The following is a 20339-nucleotide window of genomic DNA, read 5'->3' as shown; positions in this document are numbered from 1 at the left end:
CACCAACCACTGGCCCGTTCTCCTTCCTGGCTGCCCTCGGCTTTGCTATGCACTTCTTCATGATGCGCAGCATTTCCCGCTTTGCCACACTATAAAAAATATGATTTGTAATTGTTGGACTAATTAAAGTTTTCAAGTTAGTCAGACTCAGAAATAAGGTTTCACTATGTTTAACTACCAAAACAGTATCTGGCCAGCAAACTTCTCTCTATCGTTGCATCAAAAGGTATTTTCAAAACACTACAACAAGGATTTTTGAGTTGCAGTTAGGCAAATGTCTTTTTGTTGGAAACCCCGTAGATTCCGTTTCAGGGGCACGAGTGAGTGGGCGTCAATATCGACCTTGTGGCTCGCCAAGGATCAAGTTTTGACGATTTGTCGAGTATTTATTTGGCTTAAAATGTAAGTGTTTTTCTTTTGTTTTCTAGACAAGGGATGTTAACGGAAAAGTGCACTGTACTATTTAAATTGAAAGATGGAAAAAATGCTTTGCTAGCTAGACTACTGATATTTTGAGGCCATATGGCCCCAAAATAATATATTTCACGAACGGGAACAACTAAGGGCATTTAGTAGTCCTGTCAGTCATACAAGAAGCGTAGCTCAGGGAGTGAGTGTTTGAGGTGAGGCTCGCCACCGTAGCAGAGATTGTGAACAACAGGTACCCTGGTTATAATCGACACTCGTGTAATATACATAAGATGTGTTTTTATTCGAGTTTTAGTTTGCCACTGACATTGAGTCATGACCGTGGTTAAGCGTGTGTCGTCAAGATGGCGGTCGCCGATAGCAATGACTTAAATGTAAAGATGGTCACTTTCTACGTGGGTCGAAACGAGGGTAATACATGTTTATAGCTATGTATGGTTAAGACATTGTGGTGATAACAAACTGTGTGAATGATGAACTGGGTAAATATTTTCGGATACTGAATGAGCAGTGTGTATTGACAGAAAAGTTAAGCTAATTATTACCCCGCCATATTGCTCTAGCCCAGGGTTCCCCAAACTACGGCCCGCGGGCCGGATCCGGCCCCCAGCATCCAAAATCCGGCCCACGGGAAGTCCCAAGTTAAAAAAAATTATTTTTAATTTAATTTTCAATTATTATTTATTTTTTTCCTAATCCATTTTCTACCGCTTGTTACTCTCTGTGTCTCCTAGCCGCACAGGCAAATCATATTGTCTAAAAATAAATTTTCCCATCAATAATGTGACAATGTTAAATGTTGATGAACATAAATAAATAAATAAATGATAAATGGGTTATACTTGTATAGCGCTTTTCTACCTTCAAGGTACTCAAAGCGCTTTGACAGTATTTCCACATTTACCCATTCACACACTGATGGCGGGAGCTGCCATGCAAGGCGCTAACCAGCAGCCATCAGAGGCAAAGGGTGAAGTGTCTTGCCCAAGGACACAACGGACGTGACTAGGAAGGTAGAAGGTGGGGATTGAACCCCAGTAACCAGCAACACTCCGATTGCTGGCACAGCCACTCTACCAACTTCGCCACGTGATGTTAAATTACAAAACGGATTAACTCGCTGGAATATAAAGACAATGTGTATATATATATATATATACATACATACAGCCCGGCCCTGGGCCAAATTTTTTTAACCCAATGCGGCCCCCGAGTCAAAAAGTTTGGGGACCCCTACTCTAGCCGTAGGCCGGGAATATCCCCCCCTCGTTCAAATGTGTTGTGGGTACTAGTGCTGCCGTGATTAGTCGACTGGGAATTCACACGGCGGGCGAGACAGAGAGACGTGAGCGTAATGTAGGCGTATCAATTAACACCGCCGCCGTTTATTTCACTATATTTTCAAGATAGTTGACCATAAAAAGGCAATTTTTTTAGCCGACGAGTTGTCCTACTATTGACCGCCTATTTATGTTTGTTCTCCCGTCTCAAACGGCTCACTGTAATTCACTTCCACAAGTCTGTGCGCTGTGCGTGGCCTGCTGAAAAAGCAGATAAACTGATTTGTTTTATTTATTAACTGTCGTACTTATATGTTTATTGCACTGTATTTAATAGGTGTAGGAGTGTATTACATTGACACACTCCACTATACCTGCCCTACCACTCCACTACATGCTCCTCCAACATAAAGCACCCCACTATACCATCAGCCCTGAAATTTGAAGTCAAAAGCTCACATTGTGATTAAAGTTAAATGCCATTTTTCCGCTGATTGTGTTTTTCAGATATCTGAAGAATTTCATCGCATCACCAGCAAAGACCTCCTGAAGACTTTCAATGAGTCCCTTGAGAATTATGTGCCTCGCCTGCTCAGACTGTAACGGGCTAGAAAGGGAGCTTTTGGTCAGCAAATAAAAGACTTCCTGGATAAGCTTGATGAACAGGTAAGTGATGGACATGTGTCAGTAAAATGGATCTTATCAGTCATTGTTATATGTTCTTAGTATGTGCCATTTAATAATTATAACAGTTTTTGATCTGCAAAAGTGGAAAATGCACTAGTCCGAAGGCTTGAAGTGTTTTTTTTCCATTTTCTTGAGCATGCTACTGGTCAGACTTGCGGTCTACTGGTCATTACTAAAAACAACTTTTTATTTTGCCATTTGTATAAATCCACTATGGTGCTTCACTAATGTATATGCTTATGTTTTCCACTGTATACTCTACAGACATCAGACAATGTGTCTCACCGAAAGATGACAGCACTGAGATGCCTCCCCGTTTGTCCGGGACGACACAACTAAGTTTTTCCTGGAGCATTTGGTAAGTAATAATAACAATAGGAAATTTACTTGAAAATTACAAGTAATTTGGCCTAATGTAGCTTTAATGGAATAGTTCAACATGTTCATATTCTAGCTTGTTGTCCTGCTCTCTGGTTTAAGATTCGTCGATAGAAACCATTCCTTTAACTGTGCATGTATTTTTGAAGAAGAATCAGGCAATGGTTCCTCATCGCTTGTTAGATTAGCTCAAATACTGGTAGTCTATTGGTAGCCTGCCTTCGCCAACAGTCAGAAGATAAACTTTACAACTCTATTCCGACTACATGGTGTTAGTTTTAAGTTGCAGAAGAGAAGACGACGTTGCTGATGAATGTCTGTTGAATATAAACTAAATTCACCCTGGCTCACAGTCGGCGGCAGCAAGCTAACACTTCCAATTGACTGCTAGTTTTTGAGCTAAGCTTACTTGCGATGAACAACCTTCGCCTATTCCTTCAAAAATGCACGAACAGTTAAAATGAATGATTTCTGTTGCCTTGTCTTGAACCGGAGAGTGGGGCAACAAGCTAAAAAACTATTACTATTTTAACATTTTGAGTAGGATCTCATAGCTGATGACAAAGATTTTATGCATAATACACTTTGTGTAGATTTTATTTTGTGCCCAAAGATGTTTTTCAATGCCCAAATGTCATATTCTTTAGCCAATGCATATAACAATAAAGAAAAGTTCCTGCCCCAATTTTTTAAAAATATTTAATGGTTAATGTTCTGCCTTCAATTAATTTGAAAGTAATTTAAAGGTTTTTTTCAATTTTTTTGAACATTGTAAAATTGTAATCGTTCCCAGAAGATCCATACCAGTCGGGCCCTAATTACATCCTTTTGTTCGACCTAACACTCAATCATGCATCTGTTATTATTCCTCAGAAAACTGACCCTGAAGAAAGAGTGCTCAGATTGGCATCCTTACAATCCTTGAAGAAGATGATCCTGCTGTATCACCCAACGTACGGGACTGGGCTGTTGTGTTGGAAGGTTCAATCGTGCTACATGACCTGCCAGACCTCGGTACCGCCTTTGCATACCTCTTTGGCCTACTTTATGCTATGAACATCGATTATGCAAAGGAGATTAAGTACACCTTTGAAGCAATTCAGTCTATCTTTTTCGAGTTTGGCTCTCAGTGCTCTCAGCGGACAAGGTCTCTGAAAACCAAGCTTTTGCTGTGACTCTTAATGTGGAAGCCAACCTATGTTTTTTGCCTGTTCTAGTGCATTGTGGTTGGTGCTCATGTAAAACTTCACGGCCAGTGATTTAAAACATGCAAGACCTCACGGAAAACAATTGTATTTTTTTCAAATTGTATTTACAATTAAGTGAGATACACAATTTATTTTATTTTATTTTTTTCAAAATGTATTTCAAATTGAGTGAGATTCACAAAATGGCATCATGCTACATAACCCGCCAGACCTCGGTACTGCCTTTGCATACCTCTTTGGCCTACTGTATGCCATGAACATTGATTATCCGAAGGAGATGAAGTACACATTTGAAGCCATTCAGACTATCTTTTTCGAGCTTGGCTCTGTGCTCAAGTCTCCTCTGCCTCTGAAATAGATTAGCTGCTGCTGCTCTTGCTGCAAAACATCAAAAAACACTTCTTCATTCACACACAGAGTAAAGCCTTTTGAAATGTATACATTTGTACAATAATACATATTCATCTTAGTACCTAAATTCTCAAAAATGAAAATGTAGTTTGATTAGGATTGCTGGAAGATGACGCAAATGCAACCAATCTCCGCAAATTATTTGCAGCCTTGCATCTTTTTCTAATGCAGACAACTTCCCAGCATATTTTGGCCAATCAAATTTGTATCTGAGCGGCATTTAAACGTGTTTTTCTAATGCTGACAACTTCCCTGCATATTTTAGCCAATCAAATTTGTATCTGAGCGGCGTTTAAACGTGCATGTCAACTGTAACTGGTAACAATATATCAACTTTTTATTGCTGTCCAAGGTGGAAGCAGGTGATGATACCATCCACCCACTCATCCCCTCAAAAATCCCCCTCACACCCCCTGGGCTCTACTGCTACACACACTGCCTGGAAAAGTTAACACACACACATAGTGCTCTGTTCTTTGTTTCACTGTTTGTTATCATCTCTGATCTTCTCCATAAAATTGGATTTTGTGTAGTCGTCAGAATTCACGGTATTGCTGGAAAAATACAGGGACGCATTTAAAACACGCATTACATGTTTTTAAGCGCATGTGTTTACCTTATTTCAGTAGCGGCGTGAACAGCAGCAAAATCCATCTGCAAAACATCAAAAAACACTTCTTCATTCACACACAGAGTAAAGCCTTTTGAAATGTATACATTTGTACAATAATACATATTCATCTTAGTAACTAAATTCTCAAAAATGAAAATTTAGTTTGATTAGGATTGCTGGAAGATGACGCAAATGCAACCAATCTCCGCAAATTATTTGCAGCCTTGCATCTTTTTCTAATGCTGACAACTTCCCCGCATATTTTGGCCAGTCAAATTTGTATCTGAGCGGCGTTTAAACGTGCATGTCAACTGTAACTGGTAACAATATATCAACTTTTTATTGCTACTTCTGGGTCCTGTTTAAAGCACTAAGCCTTCTGGGTATTGTAGTATATAAACATTTAGCAACACACTGGCAGCCTCACTTCCTAGTTTACATATATTTACTCAACCTAAAGTCCTCCAAGGAAAGACAATTAGGAACATATTTTCATTTGCAATGCTGCCCTAAAAAAAGAGGCAGCATTTAAATGACTGAGATGTTGAAGTGTGAGTATGCAGTGTTTCCCATAAACATAAACAGCATTATGAAAAACAGTCAAATAAATGAAAATACTGGTCGATGTGCAAATATTGACATTAAATAAATGCTTAAGCCAACAAAATGTGCAAAGTATTGTAATTAAGAAATTAATAGTGTACAACTCAGGCTTTAAAGCCATATTGGTAACAATATATGCAAATAAATAACAGTCACATTAAGCAAGGAGAAACAAACATGTCTTACAGAATATTGTGAACATCGGAATAAACCTGCGTCTGAACATCTGTGACAAAACAAACCTGTTACCCTCTTCAGTCATTTATGGAAAAATCAAACCAACTTCAGTATCTCCTTTTCCACGGATTCCCTGCACATTGTGTAAAGCTTAGGAATAGCTGTCTTGGAAAAGTGCTTTCGGCCAGGTAGAACATAACGGGGGTCGAGCACGTGTATGAGATTCTTGTACCCAGACTTCTCAACTATGCTGAGCGGTAGCATGTCCTTCGCTAATTGATACACCACTGCATCCGTTATTTCTTTATAACGTTTTGAATTTTTGTCGTATGGCACTGCTGCCGAGTAATACTGTCTGCGGCAACAACAGACCACCATCGAGACGATGGTGGTCTGTTGTTGCCGCTTCGGTGCTGTTCCACTTGCACCGGCTGATGTAGATGGTTGTGGCTGTTTGATACTGCTGTACTCCAGCGGGTGAGAGCGGCTCAGGTGGTAAAATAAGTTTGTCATGTTCCCAGACTTGGTCGGGACGACGACCTTGCAAAGTTTGCAGACAGTATTACTGTGATTCGTATCGGATTTTAAAAAATCCAAAATACTGCCAAACTGGTGACGTGACGTTTCCTTTTTTATTTACAATTTCCTCTCGTGCTGCCGCACTCATATTCCCGTTTCGTTTCACTCCTCGTCGTCAGCTAGCCGTTGTTGCTTTTTTTTTTTTTTTTCCTGTTAGCATTTCCCAGAATGCCTTGCGGTTCAGGCTCGGCCGTGATCGGTTGAGAGACTAAAGCCCTTCCTCTGCCTACACACCCCAGAATGCCGTGCGGTTCCGGCTCCGCCTTTCTTCCTATTTTTTTCTAACAGAACTCAGTGAAATTATCGAACGTTCTATCGACCCCATTTTCTATTGATATTGATCACATGTCTATCGCGATGTATATTATTATTGTTTTATCGCCCAGCCCTACCGTAGCCTTTTTTTAATCCCGTTACCGTGCGTAATGACAATAAAGCTGATTCTGATTCTGATTCTTTTAGCATGCCCGTCTAAAAAAAAAACCATGGTGCAGACTTACATCATCATTGCAGATCTCCCCGATGAGGTCCTTCGCCTCGCTAAGGGCTCCAGGCGTGGGAGCGAACACGGAGAAAGTCTCCTCATCTACTTGACTTATTGTCACTCCTTAAGAGGGCACCAAACAGAGCGTTTCACACACTGCCCCAGGCTTTGCATTGTGGCGACAAAAAGAAACAAACAAAAAAACGATGTTACCTGTTTGAGCTTGCAACCTCCGCAGGTTGTAGCCTCCCGGGCCCACAAACCGAGACGTAGATGGTTTTGTCTTGCTGACAGCCGTCACCATCACAGAGGTGTCGCCCAGCTTCAGACGGAGGCACAAAGCTACAACAGTTAGCAGTGCTAACATAGATGAACGTATGAAAACATAGTACGAGGGGATGAAACATGGATCTGATCTGACCTGAACGACGGCAGCTCCATCAGCAAATTTGGCCAGCTTCCCAGAGGAGATCTTAAGCTTTCTACAAGGCACAAACAAACGTACAGTGGAGAAAATAACTCTTACAATAACTATTTGATTCAAAAGACATTGGAAGAATGTGACGTGGTTAGATCAGACCAAAGTCAGGACCGACTAGATGTTTTTGGCAGCAGAGAAATTATGAAAATGACCCCAACAGCATCAGCCTAGCGTCTCCCATTTATTATTTCATTTGTTCGCCCTTCCTCGGATACAAACGATAATGCACCTAGTCTGCCAGAGAATAGGAAGACACAGCAGTAGGGCTGGGCGATATATCGATATACTGCGGGTTTGTCTGTGCGATATAGAAAATGACTATATCGTGATATTCGAGTATACGTCCTCACGCAGTTGCTTTTAGCTGCGGACATTACACTGCAGGCTCTTCCCACTCTTTCTTGTCTGTCCTTCTCACAGACAGCGAGCGCACCTTCTTACATACGTCACATACGTATACGCCTTCGCGCAGCAGAGAGGTAGTAGTATGGCTAAAGTTAGCTGTGGTGCGAGTGGTAATACGAGAGAAAGAAGGTGCGAATCTGGTAACAAATGAAGGAAGAATTAATTCCCAAGAAAAACAGCAGGGGGTCCATCGTCTGGCGGTGGTTTGGCTTCGAGCGGGAATATGTCGAACAGACAACCGTAATTTGTCAAGTGTGGGGCAAAAGCGTTGTTACAAAAAGTAGCATTACTGCTAATATGTAGCATCATTTGAAAAGTCACCCGCTAGAGAATGAAGAGTGTTTGAAACTCTGCATGTCAACATCTCCGTTCGGTGCCACACTAACAAAATGCTGAGGCAACCATTTCCACATCAACGGCGTATGAAAAAAATAGTCAACAACAGAAGGAGATAACGTCCGCAGGAACCTACCACATAGCGAAGGATTTGATTTCCTATTATGCAGCTAATTTTTATTTGACACTTATTGAAATATCTCATGTGACATCATGCACAAAATTGCACTTTATTAGTTTTAAACTATTGTATTGGCGTTCTGTACAAAAAGTGCACTTTAATTTAGTGTTGTTTTGATATGTCATCTTAGTGACATCATGCACTAAAGTGCACTAATAGCTTGTTTTAAAATGTCTCTGACAATCTTGCACTTTCTGTTTTGAAATGACAGGAATGTTTGTGCCACTGCTTAATAACTGTTTAATAAATACAGTGATGGTCAATTGACTTACAGTAGTTGTGATTTCCCTCTCTGCATGAAAGTTTAAAATGAGCATATATTAATGCAGTATGAACAAGAATGTTTTAATGTAGACACATAGAATCATCATACTGCTGTGATTATATGTATCAAGTGTTCATTCAAGGCTAAGGCAAAATATCCAGATATATATCGTGTATCGCGATATGGCCTAAAAATATCGAGATATTAAAAAAAGTCCATATCGCCCAGCCCTACACAGCAGGAAGGATCAGTGTTGCCAAATTAGCAACTTTGCTGATATACTTAGCAAGTAATCAGAGTAGGGTTGTCCCAATACAACTTTTTTAGTTCCGATACAATACCGATAGTGGAACCTTGAGCAATGGTCGTTACCAATATTTTATGCGACCATAGCACATATATTTATTATTTTGTATTGTAGAATTATAGAAAAGGTTTGATCAAGTTAAAATTAGTCAACCAGAGAACAATGGTAGGTATGAAAAAACACTAACCTATTTATTATTAACAGTCTGGAAGTGGAGTGGTAACTGTTTTTTTGGCGACATCCAGTGGCCACACTAATCATGACGCAGTAAGTTGAATGATGCGGACACGTTTGTTATTGGGTACTTTCTAACATGCTTCAGCTTCGGATGCATTTCAGCACGATGATTTTGAGGACCAGTAATAGACAATTTAGAGCAGGGGTCACCAACCTTTTTGAAACCAAGGGCTACTTCTTGGGTACTGATTAATGCGAAGGGCTACCAGTTAGATACACACTTAAATAAATTGCCAGAAGTAGCCAATTTGCTCAATTTACCTTTAACTCTGTTATTATTATTTAATGATATTTATCTTTGTGGAAACACTGATCATCTTAATGATTTCTCACAATAAATATATATAGAAACAGATAAATATCAATATGCAACACTTTATTTTTATATTTTCTCTAAGTGCACATTTTTCAAATTGAACATTTTCAAATGATCACTTCTAAGACAGTCTTGTGAAATCACAATATCCCATTTTAACTAGCTAGCCACTAACATTTTTTAACAAATCATGAATTACTTTGCACCATGTTTGTACAAATAATAACTCATGTAAAATACAAAAGTAAACTCTCAAATTTTTAAATCATGTCACACTTTGAACTGGACACCAAATCTGTTATCTGTTTCTTTGTCAGTTAGTGGGAAGCCTGGCATTGCATGCTGTTAACTAGTGTGTTGTACTCTGGTGTGTAACTTGACACTGCAACTCTGAGTGAGTCTTGCAGATGTGCATCAGTGAGGCGTGTTCTGTGTTTGTTCTTGATGAAGTTCATGTCAGAAAAGGCTGATTCACAAAGATAAGATTTTTCCTCATTGTTTGCGGAACCTTCTTAATCTTTTGGACATATTTTCACAGCAATCTGGCCTTAAGCTTAATTATGATAAATGTAAAATGTTAAGGATCGGAAATCTAAAGGGAACGTCCTTTCGAATGGAATGCAAAGTGCCTGTTTTGTGGACGGATGGACCAGTTAACATACTTGGTGTTGTTGTCCCAGAAAATCTGGAAGATCTAGGCTCAGTAAATTATGATAATCGACTAAGAAAGCTGGACAAAATTATGCAATTATGGAAAGGGCAATCCCTAACCTCGTATGGTAAAGTGTCTATTGCCAACTCGTTAATTATTCCTCAATTTATTTATTTGTTTTTGTCATTAACAGCTCCATCACAAAACTTTTTTAAGATTTATGAGCGGAGGGTCTTCGATTTTGTCTGGAACGGCAAACCAGAAAAGATTAAAAGAAAGGTTTTGTACAAAGAGTATGAATATGGGGGCCTGAAACTTCTCAACCTTGAAGCTATGTGTCTGTCTTTAAAAGCATCAATTGTTCCAAAGATGTATTTAAACATTGAGTGGTACACAAATGTCCTGTTGGACAAAAAACATGTACTGTATCAAAAGAAATTGTATCCTTTTTTACAAGTGATCCCCTCCCAGAGAGTCTGCTGGGAAACATGGCGGGGTTCATAAAGGAAACAATCCACTCATAGTGCTGTTTTCAATTTTATGTGCCAGAAAAAAGAGACGATATTTTGCAGCAGTTAATATGGATGAACTCTAATATTGTAATAAATGGAAAGCCTTTCTTTTGGACAAATATGTTTGAAAGAGGAATCATTTTTGTCAATGATATTATCAATGAGAATGGTAAAATTATGAAGTATGATGAATTTAGAGCTATGTATGGTGATGCTTGCTCAAGCTTTTCATTTTATCAACTAACTGGAGTAATTGGGAAAAGATGGAAACAAATAATTAATTATGGAACTACTAAATTATTAGTTTGTAAACCTCTAATAAGAAATTCTAGTTGGCAAAAAGGAACTAAAATAAATAGAAAAATATATAATGTTTATTTAATAAAGAAATCTTTGAAGGCTGCCTCATACAACACAAATGGAAAATGGGAGGACTTTTTTGACTGCCCGTTGCCATGGGATGCCATATTCAAACTAATCTATAAAACCACTATCGATGTGCAAAATCGTTATTTTCAAATTAAAATTATTTATAACTTCTTACCCACAGGGAAAATGTTAAAATTATGGAATATGACAGAGACAGATGATTGCCGATTTTGTTGTCAGGAGCCTGAATCCACCCTGCATTTGTTTTGGTATTGTCATATTGTGTCTTAGTTTTGGGTGGAAGTTGAAAAAATGTGTTTAAGGATTGGTTTGTTTATGAAGCTTAATGTGGTTTCTGTTATTTTAGGAGAGTTCATTGACAATCATGATTTAGTCAATTTAATTATAGTACTCTGTAAAATGTTTATTTTTAAGGCCAAAAACAGATATTCACTTAGTATTACTTTCTTTAAAACATTTATTCAGTATTTTCTAACTTTAGAAAGTTACATGGTTGAAAACGATAATGATGCCAAAAAACATTAAAAAAAAGATGAGAAGTCCTCAAAGGCTTATTTTGAAAGTATAATTATGTTTATAGATTATATGATATCTGTTGTTGTGTTCCCTAATTTGAGTGACCTGGACATAATCTGGACGGTACATAAATGCTTATTTTGAAAATGTAATTTTGTTTATAAATTATATCCAATCTGTTGTGTTCCCTAATTTTTTTCTGTGTACATGATTGAAGGTGTGTGTTGCTGAGTCCGACTTGGACATTATCTGGACTGGGCCTGGTTTAAAAAACCCTTTAAACAAATCTAATATCATTGACAACCTGGTCTGTTGAAGATAAGGCCCTTTTTTAAAAAATAAAATAAAATAAGATAAATAAATAAAAAACATTTTCTTGGATAAAAAAGAAAGTAAAACAATATAAAAATAATTACATAAAAAAATAGTAATTAATGAAAATGTTAGTGGACCAGCAGCCTATACAATCATGTGTGCTTCAGGGACTGTGTCCCTTGCAGATGTGTTGTCTATGTTGTGGGAACCAGAATATTGGTAGCAGAAAGAAATAACCCCTTTTGTGTGAGTGGGTGTGGATGAGTGTGCATGGGGGAGCTTGTTTGGGTTGATGCACTGATTGAAAGTGTATCTTGTGTTTTTTCTATGTAGATTTAATTTTTTTTTAAAAACATTTTTAATTTTTTTTTTTTTTTAATTTTTTTTTTTTTTTTTTTAGAACAGGCCCGCGGGCGACTCATCTGGTCCTTACGGGCGACCTGGTGCCCGCGGGCACCGCGTTGGTGACCCCTGATTTAGAGTGAAAAGCACATTCTATTTTTACTCGCATACAAAACATTCTAACTTGGATTGTTTCCCTGGCTTCGAAACTCTCCCGAAGGACAGTGCGGCGAAGACACAACAAACTCCCTGCTTGCCTCTCATTGACACACACCTGTTGTTGCTGACTTTGGACTGACTGGCGGCTGCAAGAACACCAAGGCCGCGGAACAGAGACACGCTGCAGGCTTACACACACATGCATCCACAGAAAATATACGCCACACACACATACCCCACACCCCCATCCGACGCAAATCCCTTAGGGGTGATGGACAACTGGGCAGCGCTTGAAGAGCTGCAGCCTGCCACCGTAGCCCCCACTCCCTCCCCTCTGTTGCAAGTCTTGAGTTTGTTGTAATATTTATATGTGCTTTGCAATGGAGGTTTTTTAACACTCAGGACTCGTTTGTATTTTTTTACTCATCCTCCCCAGCGTTGACCTTTTTCCCATCTTTTACAGGGCGCCTTTTGGCGACCTATCAGCGTTCCTGTTCTGTAACCCTGTACACTGTTTGTTTGTCCAATCTTGAACGGGTTTGTGCTGAAAACAAAGTTTCGTTGTACTTGTGCAATGACATTAAAGACCATACCATACCATAACATACCATGGATACTTTGTATGTGTAATATGCAACTATACTTATTTGATATTTGTTCATATTGACAAATGTGCTGTTTTAGCCTGCAATATTGTTAAATTAAAGGCCTACTGAAACCCACTACTACCGACCACGCAGTCTGATAGTTTATATATCAATGATGAAATCTTAACATTGCAACACATGCCAATACGGCCGGGTTAACTTATAAAGTGCAATTTTAAATTTCCCGCTAAACTTCCGGTTGGAAACGTCTATGTATGATGACGTATGCGCGTGACGTCACGACGGCAACGGAAGTATTCGTACCCAATGTGTCACCATACAAACTGCTCTGTTTTCATCGAACAATTCCACAGTATTCTGGACATCTGTGTTGGTGAATCTTTTGCAATTTGTTTAATGAACAATGGAGATTGCAAAGAAGAAAGTTGTAGGTGAGATCGGTGTATTAGCGGCTGGCTGTAGCAACGCAACAAGGAGGACTTACTTGGATAGCAGACGCGCTAGCCGCCAACCGCATCTGTGATCGGGTGAAGTCCTTCGTCGTGCCGTCGATCGCTGGAACGCAGGTGAGCACAGGTGTTGATGAGCAGATGAGGGCTGGCTGGTGTAGGTGGAGCGCTAATGTTTTTATCATAGCTCTGTGAGGTCCGGTGGCTAAGTTAGCTTCAGCGTCGTTAGCAACAGCATTGTTAAGCTTTTCCAGGCTGAGAATTATTAACCGTGTAGTTACATGTCCATGGTTTAATAGTATTGTTGATCTTTTGTCTATCCTTCCAGTCAGGGATTTATTTATTTTGTTTCTATCTGCATTTGAGCCAGATGCTATCACGTTAGTTCAGTAGCTAAAGAGCTTCGCTGATGTATGGTCTTGGAGATAAAAGTCACTGTGAATGTCCATTTCGCGTTCTCGACTCTCATTTTCAAGAGGATATAGTATCCGAGGTGGTTTAAAATACAAATCCGTGATCCACAATAGAAAAAGGAGAGTGTGTGGAATCCAATGAGACCTTGTACCTAAGTTACGTTCAGAGCGAAAAAAAATACACCCTGCACTGCCTCTCTAGTCCTTCACTCTAACGTTCCTCATCCACAAATCTTTCATCCTTGCTCAAATTAATGGGGTAATCGTCGCTTTCTCGGTCCGAATCTCTCTCGCTCCATTGTAAACAATGGGGAATTGTGAGGAATCCTTCCTCCTGTGACGTCACGCTACTTCCGGTATAGGCAAGACTTTTTTTATCAGCGACCAAAAGTTGCGAACTTTATCATCGTTGTTCTATACTAAATCCTTTCAGCAAAAATATGGCAATATCGCGAAATGATCAAGTATGACACATAGAATGGATCTGCTATCCCCGTTTGAATAAAAAAAAATTCATTTCAGTAGGCCTTTAAGGACACTTATTACTTATGTCTAGCTTGTGTGCCGCTGCTAGCTCCTAGTAGCCTACATAATCACTTACCTAGTTTACTTTTTGTAAATTACCTGACCAGAACAGAAGAAAAGACCAACCTTGTTTGCTTTTTGGAGGACATGTAGATATTAACTGGCTGTCCATATTTGCACAAGTAAACACACTGCAGGACTTCTTGTATTGCACATTTTAGATGCAAGCTGATATAATCCGATACATGTTTTTAGAGATGTCCGATAAATGCTTTAAAATGTAATATCGAAAATTATCGGTATCGGTTTCAAAAAGTTAAATTTATGACTTTTTAAAACGCCGCTATACGGAGTGGTACACGGACGTAGGGAGAAGTACAGAGCGCCAATAAACCTTAAAGGCACTGCCTTTGGGTCCCGGCCCCATCACATAATATCTACTGCTTTTCACACACACAAGTTAATGCAATGCATACTTGGTCAACAGCCATACAGGTCACACTGAGGGTGTCCGTATAAACAACTTTATCACTTTTACAAATATGCGCCACACTGTGAACCCACACCAAACAAGAATGACAAACACATTTCGGGAGAACATTCGCACCGTAACACAACATAAACACAACAGAACAAATACCCAGAACCCCTTGCAGCACTAACTCTTCCGGGACGCTACAATACACATCCCCCGCTACCCCCTACCCCAAAACCCCACCCACCTCAACCTCCTCATGCTCTCTCAGGGAGAGCATGTCCCAAATTCCAAGCTGCTGTTTTGAGGCATGTTTAAAAAAATAATGCACTTTGTGACTTCAATAATAAATATGGCAGTGCCATGTTGGCATTTTTTTCCATAACTTGAGTTGATTTATTTTGAAAAACCTTGTTACTTTGTTTAATGCATCCAGCGGGGCATCACAACAAAATTAGGCATAATAATGTGTTAATTCCACGACTGCATATATCGGAATCGGTTGATATCAGAATCGGTAATTAAGAGTTGGACGATATTGGATATCGGCAAAAAAGCCATTATCGGACATCTCTACTTGTTTTGTTTTTTTGCTGCTATGAGACCGATAACCAATACCAAACTTGGATTGACCTAACAAGTCTCTGGACCTAAATTAAAAACATTTTCTTGAATAAAAAAGAAAGTAAAACAATATAAAAAGTTACATAGAAACTAATAATTAATAAAAATAAGTAAAATTAACTGTTAAAGGTTAGTACTATTGGTGGACCAGCAGCACGCACAATCATGTGTGCTTACGGACTGTATCCCTTGCAGACTGTATCGATCTATATTGATATATAATGTAGGAACCAGAATATTAATAACAGAAAGAAACAACCCTTTTGTGTGAATGAGTGTAGATGGGGGAGGGAGGTTTTTTGGGTTGGTGTACTAATTGTAAGTGTATCTTGTGTTTTTATGTTGATTAAATAAAAAAAACAAAAACAAAATAACGATAATAAAAAAACGATACAGATTATTTCCGATATTACATTTTATAAAGCATTTATCGGCCGATATTATCGGACATCTCTAGTTTCAATCAATCAATCAATCAATCAAAGTCGTGAAATCAAATTAGTTTTATTATAATCTCATTGCACAACTGATTTTTATTACATAGACTACTGCTGGTTTAATGTCGGTTTTCCCTTCAAAATAAAATACATTTTATTCATCACTCCTTTACTAAATACATGCACAATTCTGGTAACAATATCAACTCATCCAAACAGAGAAATGATGATGGGGAAAATGTAAAAGTAGGTTTTCAAATATCTACCTTTCAGTATATGCTTACAATAAATAATTTTTGGCCCTTTTCAGATAGCAAAGAAGTTACTAAGTCATCATAAAACGTATTTTGTTACTAAAAATATTGATGCTTTATCTACTTACAGTGGCACTGTACCGTTATATGAAAGTCTGCAGTTGTAATGTCTCTCCCACCGGTTTCACATATGCAGTTCTGCAAATTACCACTAGAGTACGCCAAAGACCAGGTTATAGTTGCTGATGTTTATAATGAATGGATAATAAAACAGTAACACTTTCTAATTTTATTGTATTCTTAGTCTGCATTTCTTTTCATATATATTATTGTACGTAATATATATATATATATATATATATATATATATATATATATATATATATATATATATATATTGTATACTAGTATTTGTATATTCACACTGATACTGTATATTTCGTCATATTGTTTAAAATTGATGTATTAAAATGAATTACATTTAATACTGCATTCATTTTCAAATATATTATATTATATAACATATATATATTGTATATAATTATATATACTTTTATACTAACTAATACAGTATGTTTTGTCATCATTTATAAAAGTGCTCTGCAATGAGGTGGCGCCCGAATGCAGCTGGGATAGGCTCCAGCACCCCCCGTGACCCCGAGAGGGACAAACGGTACAAAAATGATGGATTGATATATACATCCTGTACACACACACACATATATATATATGTACACACACATACTTTTGTATATAATACAAATATATATGTATATATATATATATATACATATATAAACACGTATATATATAGACATATAAATGTATGTACGTGTATATATATATATATACACACGTATATATATATATACACACACATGTATATATATATATACGTATATATATATAAATATATATTCATATATATATATATATACAGTGTATATACATATATACGTTGTAAATATTGAACATATTACATTTAATTAATATAAACATGAATAATAAATTAGATAATATAACATGCAAATATTTATTTAGTTTATTTTAATTATTCGTGGGGAAAATATTTTTTGAATACTAAAATATAACATTTTAAAATGTTTCGGGCAACAATATTTTAAAATGTCCCTCACAAAAAATGGTTTTATATTTATTAATGATTAACATATTCTAAAATATAAAAAAATACAAAATATACAGTCATTAAATAGCATGAGAATGTGTGAAAAAACCTGACTGGTATTGTATATACAGTAATACGATATAATAAACACCTGCAACTCTCTGCAGTTGACAAAATAACCACTAGTAAGACAGGAAAAAGGTAAACATACACACACGTTGCTCTTGATGAATTTTAATGACATCAAATGGATTTATGCAGAAGTGGAAAAAGAGGAAAACTCGTCAGCGCCATTGCGTTTGTCGTCACGGCAACAATAATGCTCTGCAGGTCAAAGGTCAGCTAGACACTCTTGAAAGTTGGCTTACTGAGAGAAAGAGTGTGTGTGTGCTTTTCTGATTAATGTGTGTGAGAGTAAGATGACAGAGAACTGACTTAATAGATCCTATTGTTACGCAAGTTAAGATGAGACACACGTACACACACACACACACACACACACACACACACACACAACTGTCATGGCTTATGCAGTCATTTTGACTCCAGACGAAGCGTGCTGATTGGTCCACTGATTGCTCCATGCACATTGTCGTTCTCCAGTTGGAAGCATTTGGTGGTCTTTATTTCCGTAGTTATAATTAATTAGTACTAGTATTAGTAAAAATGAATTAAAAGTGTACAGTAATTCGACAATGAGCTCTGAGTTTGTGCTTTTACTGCCATCTAGTGTCCAACTTTAAGTCTGCATGGTATAAAATGACTGTTTTTCAGTTTTTGTTGAAATCCTGTGCTTTTTGAGGTTAAGGCTTACAAGAAACATATATAACATTGATTAAAAAAAATAATCTAATAAGAATTTTTAAGGATTTATTAAAAAAAAGCTTCAAAACATTGCAACTTTTGACACAACTTTCTGAAAATACTGCCCCAGATTCAGACATTTCAGGCCGCGGTGATCACAAAAAACCTGGAAGGACTGGATGACAATAAGGAGCCCTTGGGTGGCATTTCTTTCTGTAATTATAATATCTGTAATTGTACTTAATTACCGGTAGTACTAGTATTATAATTATATAAAACAGTACAGGAATTAGACAATGAGCTCTGAGTATGTGCTCTAACTTTCAACTTGAAAAAGAAAAGAAAAAGAGAAGTGTTGGATATTTCTCTTCTATTAAACAAAACCGGTTTTCTTTTAAGTAATATAATATAAACCACACATTTATCAGAGCTGTCTATTTTATGGAGGAATGTAGTTAATCATAAAACTGGCACCCAATGTTATTAAAACAGTATTGATTTTGAATCAAGAGTCATTTTGAAACGAATCATTAACCCCAAGAATCAAATCAAATCGTGTGGTGCCCAAAGATTCACAGCCCTAATATGCACATCTGTTGAAGAGACCAAAGATGCATGTATATGTTTATGGTTTGGTACATGTCTTTGCAGTTTGCACCCATGAACAATTTAGTTACCGTAGCCTTTTTTTAATCTCGTTACTGTACGTAATGACAATAAAGCTGATTCTTTTAGCATGCCCGTCTAAAAAAAAAAACATGGTGCAGACTTACATCATCTTTGCAGATCTCACAGATGAAGTCCTGCGCCTCGCTGAGGGCTCCTGGCGTGGGAGCGAACACGGAGAAAGTCTCCCCATCCATTTGACTTATTGTCACTCCTTAAAAGGACACCAAACAGAGCGTTTCACACTTTGCATTGTGGCGACAAAAAGAAACAAACAAAACGATGTTACCTGTTTGAGCTTGTAACCTACTAAGGTTGTAGCCTCCCGGGCCCACAAAGCGAGCTCGTCTGCACACACTCAAGCAGTTATCTTGCATTTATTGTACAAGATGCATTTAAGGCACACAACAGCTCCAACATGCGCCTATCTCCTTTCCCGGCAAAACTCTTCTTCTTCTTCTTCTTCTTGTGGCTTTCCGGCAGACTAGACGCCCATCGGCGTATTGCTGCCTCCCACAGTTCAGTTCAGGTATTACCACAGCTTATGCAGTTACACTTTCTGGTGCAGGCCAGTATTCCACAGGTAGTCCATGACTGCTTTCATCACTGCACTTTGATGTTCCTCAGGGTTCAGAATAATCCTCAGTGAGATGCAGGGCAACCCTGCATCTAGTAATGCAGCAAAAAGCTCTCTCCTCTCTGTTGTGTATATAGGACACTCCATAAAAACATGCTGCACAGTTTCTTCTGTCCCACATTCACACAATCCATTTTCATGTTTCCCAATACGGGCCAGTCCCCCTGCAAGGCCACAGTGTCCAAATCTCAGCCGTGTCATAATGACTTGCTCCCTTCTGTTTCCCAGGGTGATGCTTCCTCCCCTAACACTATTTTGAATATTAAAATAAAACCTTCCTCTTGTTTCCCCCTCCCATTCTCTTTGCCACCTGATATTTAACTCCTCCTTTATTATGGAGCGGTACTCTGAAATACCCAGGGCGACGCCCACATCCACCTCCTCCCTGCTCAGGGCCTCTTTGGCAGCACCATCAGCAGCCTCGTTGCCCTCAACCCCCACATGAGCTGGAACCCACATGAAACCCACTCTACTTCCAGCTTGGTTTACTCTGTAGAGTGCGGTCAGCAGCTCACAGACCAGATCTGGTCTGACCTGTGACCTCCCCCCCTGCAGAGCCATCAGCGCAGCCGCCGAGTCCGAGCAGATAACTGCCTGCTGCGGTCTCACCTCCTCAACCCAATTTACTGCCCATATCAACGCCACCATTTCTGCCGTAAAGACTGAAACCCCATTTGGCAGCCGTCTGCTCTGGGTGATCTGCAGGCAGGGAATGTGAACCGCAAACCCCACCCTTTTACTATTTGGGTCCATGGAGCCATCTGTATAGATCTGCACATGGTCTGCCCATTCCTGCTGCATCCTCTCCCTCACCAACTCATCTGGGTCTCCACTACCCTTCTCCCTCTTCCTCTCTGCTATCGTGAAGTCAACCTCCACACTTGGTAGCAGCCATGGTGGAACAGAAGGCCAGACCACAGCCGTACCCCTGCGCACCCCACTCAAGCCGAGCTCTTCTTCCTCTGCTCTGATTTTATGGACAAAACTCCTGCTTTCCCCACCTCCCAGTTCCCAGCACTCCTCCAGCAGCTGCTTGCCTGGATGGACTTGGTCATGCC

At 38.7% G+C, this 20339-nt stretch overlaps 1 protein-coding gene and 1 long non-coding RNA gene across 8 annotated transcripts in view; one reads left to right on the top strand and one right to left on the bottom strand.

Moving 5' to 3' along the window:
• The first annotated feature begins 15 nt into the window (after positions 1–15).
• LOC133657597 (uncharacterized) overlaps positions 16–20339 on the top strand; it is a 32885-nt gene continuing 12561 nt past the window's right edge. The window contains exons 1-5 of one of the 2 annotated variants that reach the window (XR_009827291.1): positions 16–226; positions 301–402; positions 2217–2375; positions 2661–2754; positions 3648–6278. This is a non-coding gene — a long non-coding RNA (uncharacterized LOC133657597). The remainder of the gene's footprint in view (positions 227–300; positions 403–2216; positions 2376–2660; positions 2755–3647; positions 6279–20339) is intronic. The other variant, XR_009827293.1, reaches the window with a different exon arrangement.
• On the bottom strand, positions 76–19104 carry LOC133657595 (polyribonucleotide nucleotidyltransferase 1, mitochondrial-like). Of its 6 annotated transcripts, none has more exons than XR_009827289.1 (8): positions 18934–19104; positions 18752–18858; positions 13356–13426; positions 7063–7331; positions 6866–6972; positions 5010–5047; positions 4215–4360; positions 76–89 (listed from the first exon to the last, which is right to left on the bottom strand). XR_009827289.1 is itself a non-coding variant. In XM_062059089.1 (8 exons), the coding sequence occupies exons 1-8, from the start codon at positions 19019–19021 to the stop codon at positions 4875–4877; spliced, it is 654 nt and encodes a 217-aa protein (XP_061915073.1). In that variant the 5' UTR covers positions 19022–19104; the 3' UTR covers positions 4803–4874. The 6 variants fall into 6 exon arrangements, 5 of the variants coding, with proteins under 5 accessions (XP_061915072.1, XP_061915073.1, XP_061915071.1 ...); XM_062059089.1 differs by lacking the exons at positions 76–89; positions 4215–4360 and adding an exon at positions 4803–4947 and having other exon boundaries at positions 7063–7171; positions 7271–7331; XM_062059088.1 differs by lacking the exon at positions 76–89 and having other exon boundaries at positions 3382–4360.

Source organism: Entelurus aequoreus, linkage group LG09, assembly GCF_033978785.1.
Source record: "Entelurus aequoreus isolate RoL-2023_Sb linkage group LG09, RoL_Eaeq_v1.1, whole genome shotgun sequence".
Taxonomy (NCBI): Eukaryota; Metazoa; Chordata; class Actinopteri; order Syngnathiformes; family Syngnathidae; genus Entelurus; species Entelurus aequoreus.
This window is presented reverse-complemented; position numbering and strand designations above follow the sequence as displayed.